This window comes from Geotrypetes seraphini, chromosome 7 (genome assembly GCF_902459505.1).
Source record: "Geotrypetes seraphini chromosome 7, aGeoSer1.1, whole genome shotgun sequence".
In the NCBI taxonomy this organism is placed as follows: domain Eukaryota; kingdom Metazoa; phylum Chordata; class Amphibia; order Gymnophiona; family Dermophiidae; genus Geotrypetes; species Geotrypetes seraphini.
Window position 1 is genome coordinate 14,830,232 of NC_047090.1, and position 16,292 is coordinate 14,846,523.

The 16,292-nt window shown below is 45.0% G+C and overlaps 1 protein-coding gene across 9 annotated transcripts in view; it reads left to right on the forward strand.

Annotated features, from left to right (window-relative positions):
• The window catches only part of LGR5 (leucine rich repeat containing G protein-coupled receptor 5), a 147,524-nt gene that overhangs the window by 65,639 nt on the left and 65,593 nt on the right, over positions 1-16,292 (forward strand). For 8 of the 9 annotated variants that reach the window (XM_033952907.1, XM_033952906.1, XM_033952904.1 and 5 more), the window contains exon 4: positions 4,708-4,779. The exons of the other annotated variant lie outside the window; for it this stretch is intronic. In XM_033952907.1, coding sequence (XP_033808798.1) covers positions 4,708-4,779 — 72 coding nt within the window. The remainder of the gene's footprint in view (positions 1-4,707; positions 4,780-16,292) is intronic. 9 annotated transcript variants of the gene reach the window in all.

The following is a 16,292-nucleotide window of genomic DNA, read 5'->3' on the forward strand; positions in this document are numbered from 1 at the left end:
AGGTTTGTGATGATCCAGTTCACACACCTCACTCTTGCCGGCCTACATTTCTGATAGACACAGCTGCTGAACTGATCACGGCAAAGAAATCTCCCTGCTGCAATCGGCTGAGCTGCCTTGGTAGGGAACCCCCACCCCTGTGAAGTCCCCTGGCAGGAAGAATGACCACTCCCTCCTGTCACCAAACCCCTGAAGCCCCCTCCCCCCGAAGCATCCGACCAGGAGGGATGCCTACTCCCTCCTGCCCCCAATCCCTTCAGGAAGCATCCGGGCAAGAGAAATGCCCACTCCCTCATGCCCCCGAACCCTTGCCGCCTTCCGTTGAAACAGCCAGGCAGAAGGGATGCCCACTCCCTACTGCCCCTCAATCCCCCCCCTCTTGAAGACCGGCAGGAGGGTTGGCCAATCCAGGTCATTAGTACCTGGCCAAAACCCAAGGAGTAGCAACATTCCATGCAGAATCCCAAGGAATAGCAAGATTCCGGAATCCCAAAGAGTAGCAACATTTCATGCAGAATCCCAAGGAATAGTAAGATTCCGGAATCCCAAAGAGTAGCAACATTCTATGCTACTGATCCAAGGCAAGCAGTGGCTTCCCCCATGTCTTTCTCAATAACAGACTATGGACTTTTCCTCCTGGAAATTGTCCAAACCTTTCTTAAAGCCAGCTATGCTATCCGATCTTGCTGTTGTGTGATTGACACACAATGGGCGGATACTTTTAAGACAGCCGTCAACGACAGCGCCATCTATAGAATCCGGGTCTATGTGACCATCTCAAGGAAAAGGTGACTAAAGTCACCAGATTTTAAAAAAAAAAAAGCTTTTAACGAATTTTGTTAGAACAAATAATTTGTAATACAACAGCCTAAACCCTACGTTTTCTGTGAAAAAAATAAAAAAAATGTTACAGAAGTTCAAACCTGTAAACCCGTGTATCATAAACCGTGTGCCGCGGTGAGATTCCGGGTGTGTGCGCCTGCGCCAGCTGACTCCCTCTCACGGTGGGAGGCAGATCCTGAAGGCAGTGGCCGGTGCCAGCGCCATGCCTTTTCTCTTCCAGCACACCCCCCACTGTCAGTCAAAAGGACAAAATGGCGTTCAAAGGTGTTCTTTTATTTGGCACCTACTCTTTGGACTCAGCTTCCTCGTGGGATTTGATGAGAGATGGATTTTAAAGCTTTTAAAACCCTTTTGGAAACATCATTTTTCAATCTTGCATTTGGGCAAGATATTCCTCAGAAATGACCGTATTGATTGATGGTTCGTACTGATTCTCTTCGCGTTGGATCCAGGGAATTAATCTGCAAAAACAGCCATGTCAAATGATGTTTCTATTTAAGATAGGTCTTTTCTTTTAATATATCATATTGTAAACCGCCATGAACAGTTGTATTCTATGGCAGAGTATCAAATTTGAAAACACACAAACACTGGTGGCTCAGAGCTCCGTCTGTTATCAAGCGTGTACGTGATGTCATCGCGTCAACGTCTTGCACATTTCCGGATGCCCTCGAGCCGTGGCCCCCCCGGTTAGTGTGCCGCGGCTTCGGAAAGTTTGCAAGACGCCGATTTAAACTATGTGGACTGCTTACGGTCCCGTGACACGAACATCAGCCTTTGTCACCATTTTGAATCTGAGACCTTCAGTCATCTTCACCCAGAGACGGTCACATATGGAATAGCCCGTGTCCTTGCATGTTATCAAATAAAAATGAACAGAAAAAGCATAAAACTTGGTGTTTTATCATTTGCCAGTAACAGTGTGCTCTCTTTCGAGAGAGAGATCAAGCTGAAGCTCATTCTATGAATCTGACATTTAGGGAACAATTTTCAAACTGCCCAGTTGGGTGCATGAGATCTTTGCATCCACTGGGAACAGTCCATGCAAATCAATCTCACGCATATTCATTGTGGAAATCTTGAAAATCTGACGGGGGGTGGCCCTCAAGGACTGTGGTTGCCCACACCTGATAGAGGCCCCTTTTTATCAAGCCATGGAAGGGTTTTTTTATCGCCAGCTGCTACGGTAAAGTTCCGACACTCATGAGCGGCCGGTGATTTTTTATTTTTTATTTTTTTAACCTAAAGCGGTTTGATAAAAGGGGGCCATAGAATAAGCAGTTTGAAAATGCAGAGTGGTAAGAACCAGATGAAGACATCATTCAGGTATAAATGTAGGACTTTTATATGTCTTAGAAATAACTGAATTATATCAGAAATCGGGACACACTTTCAATAGAAAAGAAGGCGGTTTGGGGGAATCTAAACTAAGCTAGTTTTGTGCAAGGTAAGTGAAAACAAGCAAACACCACTGGCAACATTTTTTTTGCAGGATTAATACCCAGAACTGAAACAAACAAACAAAAAAAAGATACCAATTTCATAGGACTAATTAATACACTTTAAATTAGCTTTTGAAGGCCAGAACCTTCTCCGTCAGGTCAAGAATTAGCAAAAGATGACAATGTCAAAATAGTAATGGCATCCTCAAGGACAAAGTGTGAGAAAGAGGACAAGATGACTGGGTGACCAGTAGGTGACAAAGCAGTGTCATTTTATGCCGCCATTATTTTTTTTTTACTGCTGTCGCTGGCTAGGTTAAGAACATAAGAAGTTGCCTCCACTGGGTCAGACCAGAGGTCCATCGCGCCCAGCGGTCTGCTCCCGTGGCGGCCCATCAGGTCTATGACCTTTGAAGTGGTTCCTGACCATTTCTATAACCTACCCCTGCTTCTATCTGTACCCTCAATCCCCTTATCCTTTAGGAACCTATCTAAACCTTCCTTGGATATTCAATGCAAGGTGATCAGACTGCTCCTAGCTAGGGATGCCAGATGTCCAGATTTCCCCGGACGTGTCTATGGGTCCGGACGGCTTTCCAAACCCCGGCGACCTCATCACATCACATGTGCGGATGCCATCCCGATGCATGAACAAGTTAAGGGAGTCTGGGGTGTGACATGGGCGAAACTCGGTGAGCCTGGGGGCGCGGCCATGGGTCTGGATTTTCCTTCACACTGATATCAGACCCCCTACTCAACTCCCGCCATCATCCCCTGAATCCCCCTACATCCACTCACTCATAGTCTCCCCCTCCCCCCAAGAGCCTACCATATCCCTTATAGTAGGGTAGGATAACCCAGGCAGGAGTGATTCCTAGTGGCGCGAGGTGGGGTGGACTGTGCCAGCACCTCCTTGCCGCCCCCCCCCCCCCCATGCCACGCTCACGCCCTACCTTCCCTGCCCCCAGACTTCTTTAAAATCTCCACCAGCGCGAGCAACTACTCTAGCCTGTTGCGCAGACCTGGCTCCCTCTGAAATCACTTCCGGGTCGCGGGGCCAGGAACTGACATCGGAGGGAAAGCCAGCGCAAGCAGCAGACGGAGAATCTGCTCGTGCTGGCGAAGATGTAGAGGTATGGGGTGGGTAGAGATGACGCGAGTGAGGCGTGGGGGCGCAGAAGGAGCGAGAGCGGAAAGGAGGGCGCAGGGGTGAGGAAGGAGCCACCGCCCCCACCCACCTCCCACCTTCACCACGCCACGGGTGATTCCTGCTCACTGCTGCCTCTAGTGGCTGCATCGAGAAAATGGCTGCTTTGAGCTCTAGGGGTTGTCTCATGGTATTTACACAATAGATCAGGGGTTCCACATGCAACTAGTTCTCATGGGAATGATCAAAAAACCTTACCGGCTAGGGAAGGGGGAGCCAAGAGGTTTCATGATGGTGTGGAATCTAAGGGACAAACAACTTGGTTACAAGAAAGGTAACTAAGCTGTGAAGTGAGAACCTTTTGCACAACTAATATGAATATTTTCCTTCACCTGTTACATAGAAACAAAATGTTGATAAATGGGATGCAGATAGACCAGTGGTCTCAAACTCGCGGCCCGACAGATCCTATTTTGAGGCCCTCGGTATGTTTATCCTAATCACAAAAGTAAAATAAAACAGTTTCTTGATCATATGTCTCTTTAGCTATAAATTACAATAATATTATTATTAAGACTTAGCCAAAAGGAAAGATTTATAAACTATAAAGAGTTTGACCTCATGTAAAACTGGCATTTCTTTACTAAGACATCAACTATTTCTTCTGAGGCCCTCCAAGTACCGACAAATCCAAAATGTGGCCCTGCAAAGGGTTTGATTTGGAGACCACTGGCCTATAGGAAGAGGAGAATGCAAATGTTAAGAGCCTTAGCCAATAGGGAGAGGAGGAGAGAGTGGATGCTGTGGATGGCCATCGTGTTACTATGTTTCTATAACCATAAAGTTCTATGATGTCACAATGCAGGTGTAAAGAGCCTTAGCCTATAGCAGTGGTCTCAAACTCGTGGCCCGACAGGTCCTATTTTGAGGCCCTCGGTATGTTTATCCTAATCACAAAAGTAAAATAAAACAGTTTCTTGATCATATGTCTCTTTGGCTATAAATGACCGTATTATTATTAAGACTTAGCCAAAAGGAAAGATTTATAAACTATAAAGAGTTTTACTTCATGCAAAACTGTCATTTCTTTACTAAGACATCAACTATTTCTTCCGAAGCCCTCCAATTACCGACAAATCCAAAATGTGGCCCTGCAAAGGGTTTGAGATGGAGACCACTGAGATAGAACCATTTACGCCGGCCTGTTTGTCTTTTAATAGCTCTGGTCTTTACAGCGTATTTCTGTTTTTCTGTTCTCGTGCGCTCCTACACCAGAATGCTGCAGAACAATCGCTTAAAGGGGGTCCCCAGCGAAGCCTTCCACAATCTGCGCACTCTTCAGTCCCTGTAAGTACACTTGAATTACATCATGGGAAAAATAGTTTGAGTGCAGCAGGTCCCACGAGCGCTAATTGATTGGCTACCAACAGTTTGGAAAGATGAAATTTTAATTGCAGCCTCTTTCAGCTGACGGGTCTACGAGTTTACGCCGGGATCTTTGCAAAGAGTCCAGAGAAAGTTTGGGAAGCTCCTTTCTTCGGTCTGTATCTTGCCCACACTGTTATCAAAGAGAAATAAAACAAAACAGAAGGGGGTCCCTTCCTCCCTTCTCCACCCCCTCTGGCCCCATTTCCAAATTCGCCTTTGACCTCTTGAAATGCCCTTGAAATGTGAGCAGTTCTGTACTGCTGTCCCGTGCATAAGACAATCTCCTTTCCAGGCAAGCAGAATAGAATATCCTGGTGAAATCTCATTTTATGGGTATTCTTAAACACCAAGATAAGTCAAACAAGGTTTCCTTTGTGTCGATTTGAAAGCTTCTGCAACATTTTTCAATAGTAGGTTTCCAGATAACACGATGGCGTCTCTCACTCTTTGTTGCAAAAAAAAAAAAAAAAGCCTGTCTCTGGAAAAAGTGGCCAGGTTGTAAACTTGAGCAGTGTCTTTGGACTTAAAAAGAAAACAAAAATACATGGAAGTGGCCAGTCAAGAGTTCCCGGCAGCTAGGTAACAAAGTAACATAGTAGATGACGGCAGATAAAGACCCGAATGGTCCATCCAGTCTGCCCAACCTGATAAAATTAAAATTTGTTTTTTTTTTTTTTCTTCTTCTTATCTATTTCTGGGCAAGAATCCAAAGCTTTACCCGGTACTGTGCTTGGGTTCCAACTGCCGAAATCTCTGTTAAGACTTACTCCAGCCCATCTACACCCTCCCAGCCATTGAAGCCCTCCCCAGCCCATCCTCCACCAAACGGCCATACACAGACACAGACCATGCAAGTCTGCCCAGTACTGGCCTTAGTTCAATATTTAATATTATTTTCTGATTCTAAATCCTCTGTGTTCATCCCACGCTTCTTTGAACTCAGTCACAGTTTTACTCTCCACCACCTCTCTCGGGAGCGCATTCCAGGCATCCACTACCCTCTCCGTAAAGTAGAATTTCCTAACATTGCCTTTGAATCTACCACCCCTCAACCTCAAATTATGTCCTCTGGTTTTACCATTTTCCTTTCTCTGGAAAAGATTTTGTTCTACGTTAATACCCTTCAAGTATTTGAACGTCTGAATCATATCTCCCCTGTCTCTCCTTTCCTCTAGTCTAGGGTATACATTTTCAGGGCTTCCAGTCTCTCATCATATGTCTTCTGGCGCAAGCCTCCTATCATTTTCGTCGCCCTCCTCTGGACCGCCTCAAGTCTTCTTACGTCCTTCGCCAGATACGGTCTCCAAAATTGAACACAATACTCCAAGTGGGGCCTTACCAATGACCTGTACAGGGGCATCAACACCTTCTTCCTTCTACTGACTACGCCTCTCTTTATACAGCCCAGCATCCTTCTGGCAGCAGCCACTGCCTTGTCACACTGTTTTTTTGCCTTTAGATCTTCGGACACTATAACCCCAAGGTCCCTCTCCTCGTCTGTGCATATCAGCTTCTCTCCTCCCAGCATATACGGTTCCTTCCTATTATTAATCCCCAAATGCATTACTCTGCATTTCTTTGCATTGAATTTTAGTTGCCAGGCATTAGACCATTCCTCTAACTTTTGCAGATACTTTTTCATATTTTCCACTCCCTCTTCGGTGTCTACTCTGTTACAAATCTTGGTATCATCTGCGAAAAGGCACACTTTTCCTTCTAACCCTTCAGCAATGTCACTGACAAACATATTGAACAGGATTGGCCCCAGCACCGATCCCTGAGGGACTCCACTAGTCACCATTCCTTCCTTCGAGCGACTTCCATTAACCACCACCCTCTGGCGTCTGTCCGACAGCCAGTTTCTGACCCAGTTCACCACTTTGGGTCCTAACTTCAACCCTTCAAGTTTGTTCAACAGCCTCCTATGAGGAACTGTATCAAAGGCTTTGCTGAAATCCAAGTAAATTACATCTAGCATATGTCCTCGATCCAGCTCTCTGGTCACCCAATCAAAAAATTCAATCAGGTTCGTTTGGCACGATTTACCTTTTGTAAAGCCATGTTGCCTCGGATCCTGTAACCCATTAGATTCAAGGAAGTACACTATCCTTTCTTTCAGCAACACTTCCATTATTTTTCCAACAACTGAAGTGAGGCTCACCGGCCTGTAGTTTCCTGCTTCATCCCTGTGACCACTTTTATGAATAGGGACCACATCCGCTCTCCTCCAATCCCCAGGAATCACTCCCGTCTCCAGAGATTTGTTGAACAAGTCTTTAATAGGACTCGCCAGAACCTCTCTGAGCTCTCTTAGTATCCTGGGATGGATCCCGTCTGATCCCATCGCTTTGTCCACCTTCAGTTTTTCAAGTTGCTCATAAACACCCTCCTCCGTGAACGGCGCAGAATCTACTCCATTTTCTCGTGTAACTTTGCCGGACAATCTCGGTCCTTCTCCAGGATTTTCTTCTGTGAACACAGAACAGAAGTATTTGTTTAGCACATTTGCTTTCTCCTCATCACTCTCCACATATTTGTTCCCAGCATCTTTTAGCCTAGCAATTCCATTTTTTATCTTCCTCCTTTCACTAATATATCTGAAAAAATTTTTATCTCCCTTTTTTACATTTTTAGCCATTTATTCTTCCGCCTGTGCCTTCGCCAAACGTATCTCTCTCTTGGCTTCTTTCAGTTTCTCCCTGTAGTCCTTTCTGCTCTCCTCTTCTTGGGTTTTTTTATATTTCATGAACGCCAACTCTTTCGCCTTTATTTTCTCAGCCACTAGGTTGGAGAACCATATCGGCTTCCTTTTTCTCTTGTTTTTATTGATTTTCTTCACTTAAAGGTCCGTAGCCATTTTAATCGCTCCTTTCAGCTTAGACCACTGTCTTTCCACTTCTCTTATGTCCTCCCATCCTAACAGCTCTTTCTTCAGGTACTTTCCCATTGCATTAAAGTCCGTACGTTTGAAATCTAGGACTTTAAGTATCGTGCGGCCGCTCTCCACTTTAGCCGTTATATCAAACCAAACCGTTTGATGATCGCTACTACCCAGGTGAGCACCCACTCGAACATTAGAGATACTCTCTCCATTTGTGAGGACCAGATCCAATATCGCTTTTTCCCTTGTGGGTTCCGTCACCATTTGTCCGAGCAGAGCCTCTCGAAAGGCATCCACAATCTCCCTACTTCTTTCCGATTCCGCAGACGGAACATTCCAGTCCGCATCCGGCAGGTTGAAATCTCCCAACAGCAGAACCTCCTCTTTCCTTCCAAACTTTTGGATATCCACAATCAGATCCTTATCAATTTGCTGCGATTGAGTCGGAGGTCTGTAGACTACACCCGTGGGAGCCCAGGGGAGACAGAAGGATAAGCGTTGGCATAGAACAGGCATTGAACAGAAAGCAGAGGAAAGTGGGGGTCTTTGTGGAGAGTAAAAACAAGTTTCAAGTTTATTAGGATTTTATATACCGCCTATCAAGGTTATCTAAGCGGTTTTTACAGTCAGGTACTCAAGCATTTTTCCCTCTCTGTCCCGGTGGGCTCACAATCTAGCTAATGTACCTGGGGCTATGGAGGACTGAGTGACTTGCCCAGGGTCACAAGGAGCAGCGCGGGGTTTGAACCCACAACCCCAGGGTGCTGAGGATGTAGATCCAACCACTGCGCCACACGCTCCTCCAGGATTCTTCACCGCATTCGCTTCAAGGAGTCAGCAGTGCATCGGGTTTTTGCAGTCCGGCTGCTTTTTTTTTTTCACGTCTACAGGTCTCCCTTGTATTTCTGATCGCCTTAAATAGATTCTTCACAGAAGCCAGTACAAGCAGTCGGGGTGCGCAAATCAGAATATGCAAATAACATTGAATCGATGCTAATGCTTTTCTATAATACAGCTTATCCTATAGCCGAAGGGTCAAATGCAGATATTAGATGGGGACAAGATACAGAGTTCTTTGCGATAATCAGATGAGAGCCTAAACTCAAAGCAAGTTGTTTATACAGTTAAGCAATGTATAAGGAACTGATTTACAAATACAGTAGTTAGTATATGTGGTGGGCTGTAGACTATTTGTCCCCCTCCCTGCTGGAATTCAATTTCTCCATCCCTGCGACTTTTGTCGCTGTCGCTGTCCCTGTCCCATTCCTGTAAGCTCTGCCTTAACCGCACAAGCCTCGAACACTTATGATTTTACAGTGTTTGAGGCTTGGGCAGATGAGCCCATTTTGTCAGAGGACCTTGAAAATCAAACAGAAAGATTTAAATTTAGCCCTGTAAGGTACTGGTAACTAGTGTAGTTTGTGCAACAAGGGTTTGATGTGGTCATGCCTCGTGCAACCTTCTATCAGTCATACTGTAGCATTCTGAATTAGTTTCAGCTGATGCAAACTCTTTTTGGGTAGGCCAGTGTACAGGGCATTGCAGTAGTCTAGTTGTGATGTTATCATGGCATGGACCAGTTGTCTTTTCAATATCCAGGGGGGTCGCAGAAAAGCTCTCAGCCCAACCAAGAAGAAAATGATGGGTTGCGGAGCCATGAAACTTACAAGCTATTCCACACTTTTCTTGACACTTTCATTTCATATCATTGAAACAAAAAGTGTCAAGAAAAGTGTGGAATAACTTGTAAGTTTCATGGCTCTGCATCATTCTCTTCTTGGTTGGGCTGAGAACTTTTCAGCAGCCCCTTGTATTGTGATGTCATAATGCCTCATTCCACCAATGCCTAAGAGCCAACCTCATCGGTGATGTCACAATGGCTTGCTTTCCCTATACTTCTGCCCAAAGTGTGGAATAACTTGTAAGTTTCATGGCTCCGCATCATTCTCTTCTTGGTTGGGCTGAGAACTTCTCAGCTGCCCCTCATATTATGATGTCATAATGCCTCCTTCCACCAATGCCTAAGAGCCAACCTCATCGGTGATGTCACAATGGCTTGCTTTCCCTATACTTAGTTTCCCTATACTTCTGCCCAAAATGTGGAATAACTTGTAAGTTTCATGGCTCCACATCATTCTCTTCTTGGTTGGGCTGAGACCTTTTCAGCAGTCCCCTCATATGGAGAGAGATTGTGCAGCTGCCGAAGATGATAGAGACAATTTTTAAAGGTTGCAGAATCAGAGCAAGTGATGAATCTAGCAGTATCCCAAGATTCCTGACCTGTGATTTTAGGGGGAGTTCATACTTCCCAAAAGATATTTTGAAGTTGGATATTTGCCCACTTGTGTTAGGAAACCAAAGAATCTCTTTCGTTTGGGTTCAGGCAGATTTTGCTGTTTGCCCATTCTTGAGTTACGTTAGACAGTCAGTCTACTCAAAGCTGTGGGTAGATCTGGATCAATGGGTATGAGTTGTACATCATTGGCATAGATATAGAATTTTTTTAAAATTTAACCATTTCAGTATTACAACAATCAAGATACCTTGAATCAGGAAAATTATGAATATGCAAAATAAGAATATACAAGTAATAATACAACTCAAATATCTCTTCTTAATTCACACAAAAAATTAGACCACATTAAGAAAGAACAAGTGGGGGGAAAAAACACCGAAGGAAAAGAACATAATGCCTAAAAGAAGAGCTAAACAGCGGTGGATTACTTCTCATCCACAGAGATTCCTCTTCAGCAGATAACATAAGAATTGCTATACTGGGACAGACCGAAGGTCCATCAAGCCCAGTATTCTGTTTTCAACAGTGGCCAACCCAGGTCCCAAGTACCTGGCAGAAACCCAAAGAGTAGCAACATTCCAGAGCTGAGATTGTGATATCATAATGCCTCATTCCACCAATGCCTAAGAGCCAACCTCATCAGTGATGTCACAGTGGCTTGATTGTCCTATACTTGCCTCACATAAGAATTGACATACTGGGACAGACTGAAGGTCCATCATGCCCAGTATCCTGTTTCCAACAGTGGCCAACCCAGGTCCTAAATACCTGGCAGAAACCCAAAGAGTAGCAACATTCCAGAGCTGAGATTGTGATATCATAATGCCTCATTCCACCAATGCCTAAGAGCCAACCTCATCAGTGATGTCACAGTGGCTTGATTGTCCTATACTTGGCTTACATAAGAACATAAGAGCTGCCATACTGGGACAGACCAAAGGTCCATCAAGCCCAGTATCCGGTTTCCAACAGTGGCCAACCCAGGTTCCAAGCACCTAGCTAGATCCCAAGTAGCAAAACAGATTCAATGCTGCTTATCTTAGGAATAAGTTGTGGATTTCCCCAAGCCAGCTCAATACTGGCTTTTCTCTAGTAGCGATGTTGGGTGAACCAGCTGTTCAGGGCAAAAGGGAGAGCCCTATCAACCCTAGACATAGAATTTTGTATCCATTGACCAGAACAGCTCAGTTAGAGACTTGAGGTAGATATTAAATAAAATGGTAGACAGTATGGACCCCTGTGGCACTCCCACAGTGTCGAAGGCTGCTGAGAAATCCAGCAACACTAGTATTGAGGCATGGATCATCAAGAAAGGACACAAGAACTGTCTGCCAGATCGACATGTATCTGGGCAATTATTTTCAGTTAACCAGTCAATGCAGACTGTCCGTTCTATAGATTTTGCCAGGAAAGGAATGTTAGAGACCGGTTGGTGTCTTCGTCAAGGAAACTCTTTTTCAGTGTTGTTGGTAGCTGCCTTTCCACAAGCAAGGAGTTAACCATTTCAATGGGGCCTATACTCACTTGTTGTACAATCTTTGCTAGACAGGGATCGAGAGGGCAGGTTGTAGGCCATAGGCCTTTCAGGATTTTTTTCAAGCGCTTCCTCTTGATTGAATGAGTCCTTGATGGCTGTGTAGAGGGTGGGGATGGAAAGCTGGAGGGAGCTTAGATGGGACTGTCTGTAGGTATTAATGGAGACCTTTCATTTTGGCAAAATCATTGCATGTTAGCAGTGACTGGGAGGGCTGTGACTTATTTGGATACCTGCTCTGAAAACTGCTCATCCCTTATCAGGCAAGGATCACATTTTTAGCCAGGTGTGAGGAACTTAGAAAACACAGAAACAGAGAAAACTGAAGGCAGATAAACACCATATGGCCTATCTAGTCTGCCTGCTACTATCCTTTCCTCTCCCTTAGCGATCCAACGTTCTTATCCCAAGCTTTCTTGACTTTTTGCCTCCACAACCTCCACCAGGAGGCCATTCCACACAAACTACCATCCTTCCCATGAAAAAGTGTTTTCTGAGGTTACTTCTGAGTCTGTCTCCTTTCACCTTCATCTTTTTCCCCCTCATTCCAAAGTTTCCTTTCAGTTGAAAGAGACTCGCCTCATTCGCATTTATGCCACATAGGTATTTAAGCATCTCTATCATATCTCCCCTCTCCCACCTTTCCTCCAAAGTACACGTATTGAGATCTTTAAGCCTGCCCCCATACGCTATATGACAAAGACCACTGACCATTTTAGTAGCCTTCCTGTTCATATCTTTTTGAAAGTGCGGTCTTCCTATTCTAAATGAGGTTTCACCAGTAGCCATTCCTCTCCCTATGCTCCCAAGTAGAGAATGACACGGTGACAAAATTCATCACCGTCCCCGTCCCTGCGGATAACCGCGGGAAACCATCTTCATGTCATTCCTTAAGGAAAGAGGGAAGAATCAGAGTATGAATGGCCACAACCACTGACCCGCAAGCTTTGGTGTAGGACTGAGGTTGAGATAGACACTACAGAATGACAGTCTCTGGTATCTAGATATTGTGATGTCATAATGCCTCATTCCACCAGTGCCTAAGAGCCAATCACATCAGTGATGTCACAATGGCTTCATTATCCTTGGCTCACATAAGAATCAGAGTATGAATGGCCACAACCACTGACCCACAAGCTTTGCTTTGAAGAATGCTGGTGTAGAAGGACTGAGGTTGAAACAGACACTACAGAATGACAGTCTCTGGTATCCAGAGCAGATACTGTGATGTCATAATGCCTCATTCCACCAGTGCCTAAGAACCAATCACATCAGTGATGTCACAATGGCTTCATTATCCTTGGCTCACATAAGAATCAGAGTATGAATGGCCACAACCACTGACCCGCAAGCTTTGCTTTGAAGAATGCTGGTGTAGAAGGACCGAGGCTGAAACAGACACTACAGAATGACAGTCTCTGGTATCCAGAGCAGATCTTGTGATGTCATAATGCCTCATTCCACCAGGGCCTAAGAGCCAATCACATCAGTGATGTCACAATGGCTTCATTATCCTTGGCTCACATAAGAATCAGAGTATGAATGGCCACAACCACTGACCCGCAAGCTTTGCTTTGAAGAATGCTGGTGTTGAAGGACTGAGGTTGAAATAGACACTAGAAAATGACATGGGTTTATTTCCCGCGGTTATCCATGGGGACGGGAACGGTGATGAATTTTGTCACCATGTCATTCTCTACTCCCAAGCGTCTTGTCTAAATTTTGGCATTGCCTTTTCAACCTGTTTGGCCACCTTACGATCACCACATACTGTCACACCCAAGTCCCGTTCCTCTTTCATGCACAAAAGTTCTTCACCCCCTAAATCGTACTGTTCCCTCAAATTTTTGCAGCCCAACTGCACAGACTTGCATTTCTTAGCATTCAACCTTAGCTGCCTTATTCCAAACCGTTCTCCAAATTTTGCTAGGTCCTTCCTCATGTTCTCCACGTCATCAAGGAGGTCAACCCTATTGCAGATTTTGAGATGAGGCATTGCAGAAAATCTAACACAAATAATAGTATTCAAAACTATGCCAGTAATATATTTGTGAATCAGGTCTGCATCTAGAGAGAGTGTCAATCCTGATACTGGGTTTTCTGACACATAAAATCCCAAGCAATGTGAGTCGGGCTCTCAAAGCTGTAGGAACAGGAGATGGGAAGGTGCTACCCTTGGAGAAAGTTTTAGCAATACACATAGGGTTACCAGATTTTCATAAATGAAAATCCGGACCTGTGGCCCTGCCCCCAGGCCCGCCCTGTTCTGCCCAGCCACGCCCCTTTCCTCCTAAGTCATGCCCCCCCAGCCCCACCCCCTCAACCTGTTTGCTGGTCAGGAAGGCTCCTGTGCATGTGCTGGGGTGATGCATCCGAGCATGCGCAGATGCCGTCCCGACATCACTCATTGCTAGAGGCTTTTCAAAACCCAGACAAAACCCAGAAACGCTTTACCCTTGTGCGGTCTGCACCAGTGAGGCATGTAGTCCTTCTCATTATTCTACTAAATCTCTTTAACCCTCTCTCTGTTTACATCTATGATAGGTTTCATTTAATGATTGACTTCAGAATGACAATATCTTTGTTCTCGCAGAGATGTAAGTAGCCAAAGGCAGTGACCTTATTACTGAATATTTTTCTTCATTAAAGCTAATAATTTATTAAAAGCACAGCGTGTTTTAGCAGAGGTTAATACAAGGTAGCCTAAGGGCCTACTCAAATACTTCTTTTGTGATTGCAATCGGTTTCCTCCAGCAGTGTTTGTCCAAGCAAATACTGGCAGTTTATTTTGGAGAGCTGAAAAACAAATACTCAATTATGAAGAATTTGTGTGTGAGAAATTAGGCCCACTTCGATTCATGCTCTTTTGATTACGGGAGGAAGGGAGAGTCTGTAGAATTCAGCCCTGGGCAGTGAGTTCAGTTATGTTAAACTCCAAGCCTTGAACACGATGTTCCGTTCCAATCAAGTCTTTCCCAGCAGAGGCTTTGCAGTCACTCCATCACCCCCATCGCTTCCTCTTTACGCATCGGATAAATGGCTAGAATATTGGATAAAACATTCCCATTTGACTGCACGGGACTAGAGGTCAACCAACACAAAAATATTCAGTGACAAGCTTTCGATGGGATGAAATGCAGAGTTAGTCCAACCGCAATAGAAGTTTTTAACGCAGGCTGGCACACTGAATTCTCTGCGCTACTCCCAATGCTCATAGGAACTCTACGAGTGTTGGGAGCAGCGCACCAGCCTTTCACTAAAAACTGCTGTTATTTTTCCTTGTTATGTTGATGTAACTTCTTTCTTATTCCTTCACTTTATGCGCGCTGATATTTTAAATTTATTTTGTGATTGTATGGAAAAGGGTGGAGGGGGGTGGTAGACATGAAGAATACGCAGCATTTTGCTATGGAATTGTCTTGCTGTTTTCAAAAATCTCCTACCCTTGTGAAAAGGTCAGACCTTTGGTCTGATTTTCATGGAACAAGCTCTCATGGCTGTTTGTGCCACAGAATAAGCACCTGTATATAAAAAATAAACAGCCCTGACTGCAACCATCGAAAGGCAGTACACTTTGCCCTCCGTATTTGCGGTGATAGAGGATTAACAGACCCGCAAATAACTTTTTCATATGTTATTCACTGTTTTCTATTTAAAAAACACATCGTGAATGCACTTCCCCTTCCGTATTCGCAGTTTCCGTATCTACGGATTCACTTATTCGCTATTTTAAACCAAAAATTCCTTTTTCGGGCTATTTTAAGCCCTGTAAGCCCCCCCTTAAGCCTTACCTGCTGGTCTAGCGGGTTTTCGGGGAAGAAGTGAACTTCCCTCGCTCCTGCCCCGTACAAATCGTTCACCTGAAATGGCTGACTTGAGCTCCCGTCGTAGTCTCGAGAGACGACGAGAGCTCAAGGCAGCTATTTCCTGTGAGCGATCTGCACGGTGTGAATCTGGATTCGGTTCTCTTTTGCCCGTCAAGACAAAATCTAGGCACCTTTGCCTGACTCCGCAGGCAGACCTGCGAATCGTAGTCGGCAAGAAAGTTCCACTTTGGGGCAGGGCCGTGGGCAGAACGGGACGGGAATGGGGGCAGAGCGGGGTAGGGACACCCATCCTCTTTTTTTTTTTTTTTAAGGACAAAGTCTGGCACTATATCCCACTCTAACTAATTTACTAAAACCCACCCAAAACCACATAAAGATGGTACCTGCAGGCATAAGTGCTATTGGGAAGATATACAGCTGGAGACGGGTTAACAAACTTAGGGGTCCTTTTATTAAAGCGCGTTAATCGATTTAGCACGCAGTAAAGAACTTCCTAGAACTAATGCTAGGAAGTTCTTTTTTACCCAGAGGGTGGTGGACACATGGAACGCGCTTCCGGAGGTTGTGATAACCCAGAGCACATTGCAGGGTTTCAAGGAAGGTTTGGATAGGTTCCTGGAGGATAAGGGGATTGAGGGGTACAGATAAAACTAGAGGTAGGTTATAGAAGTATTCAGAAACCACTTCACAGGTCACGGACCTGATGGGCCGCCGCGGGAGCGGACCGCTGGGCGAGATGGACCTCTGGTCTGACCCAGTGGAGGCAACTTCTTATGTTCTTATGTTCTTATATGCTAAATGCTAAGGCGCCCACGGAATATAATAGATGCCTTAGCATTTAGCGTATGCTAATCTTTAGCGCGTGCTAAATCAGTTATCACGCCTTAATAAAGG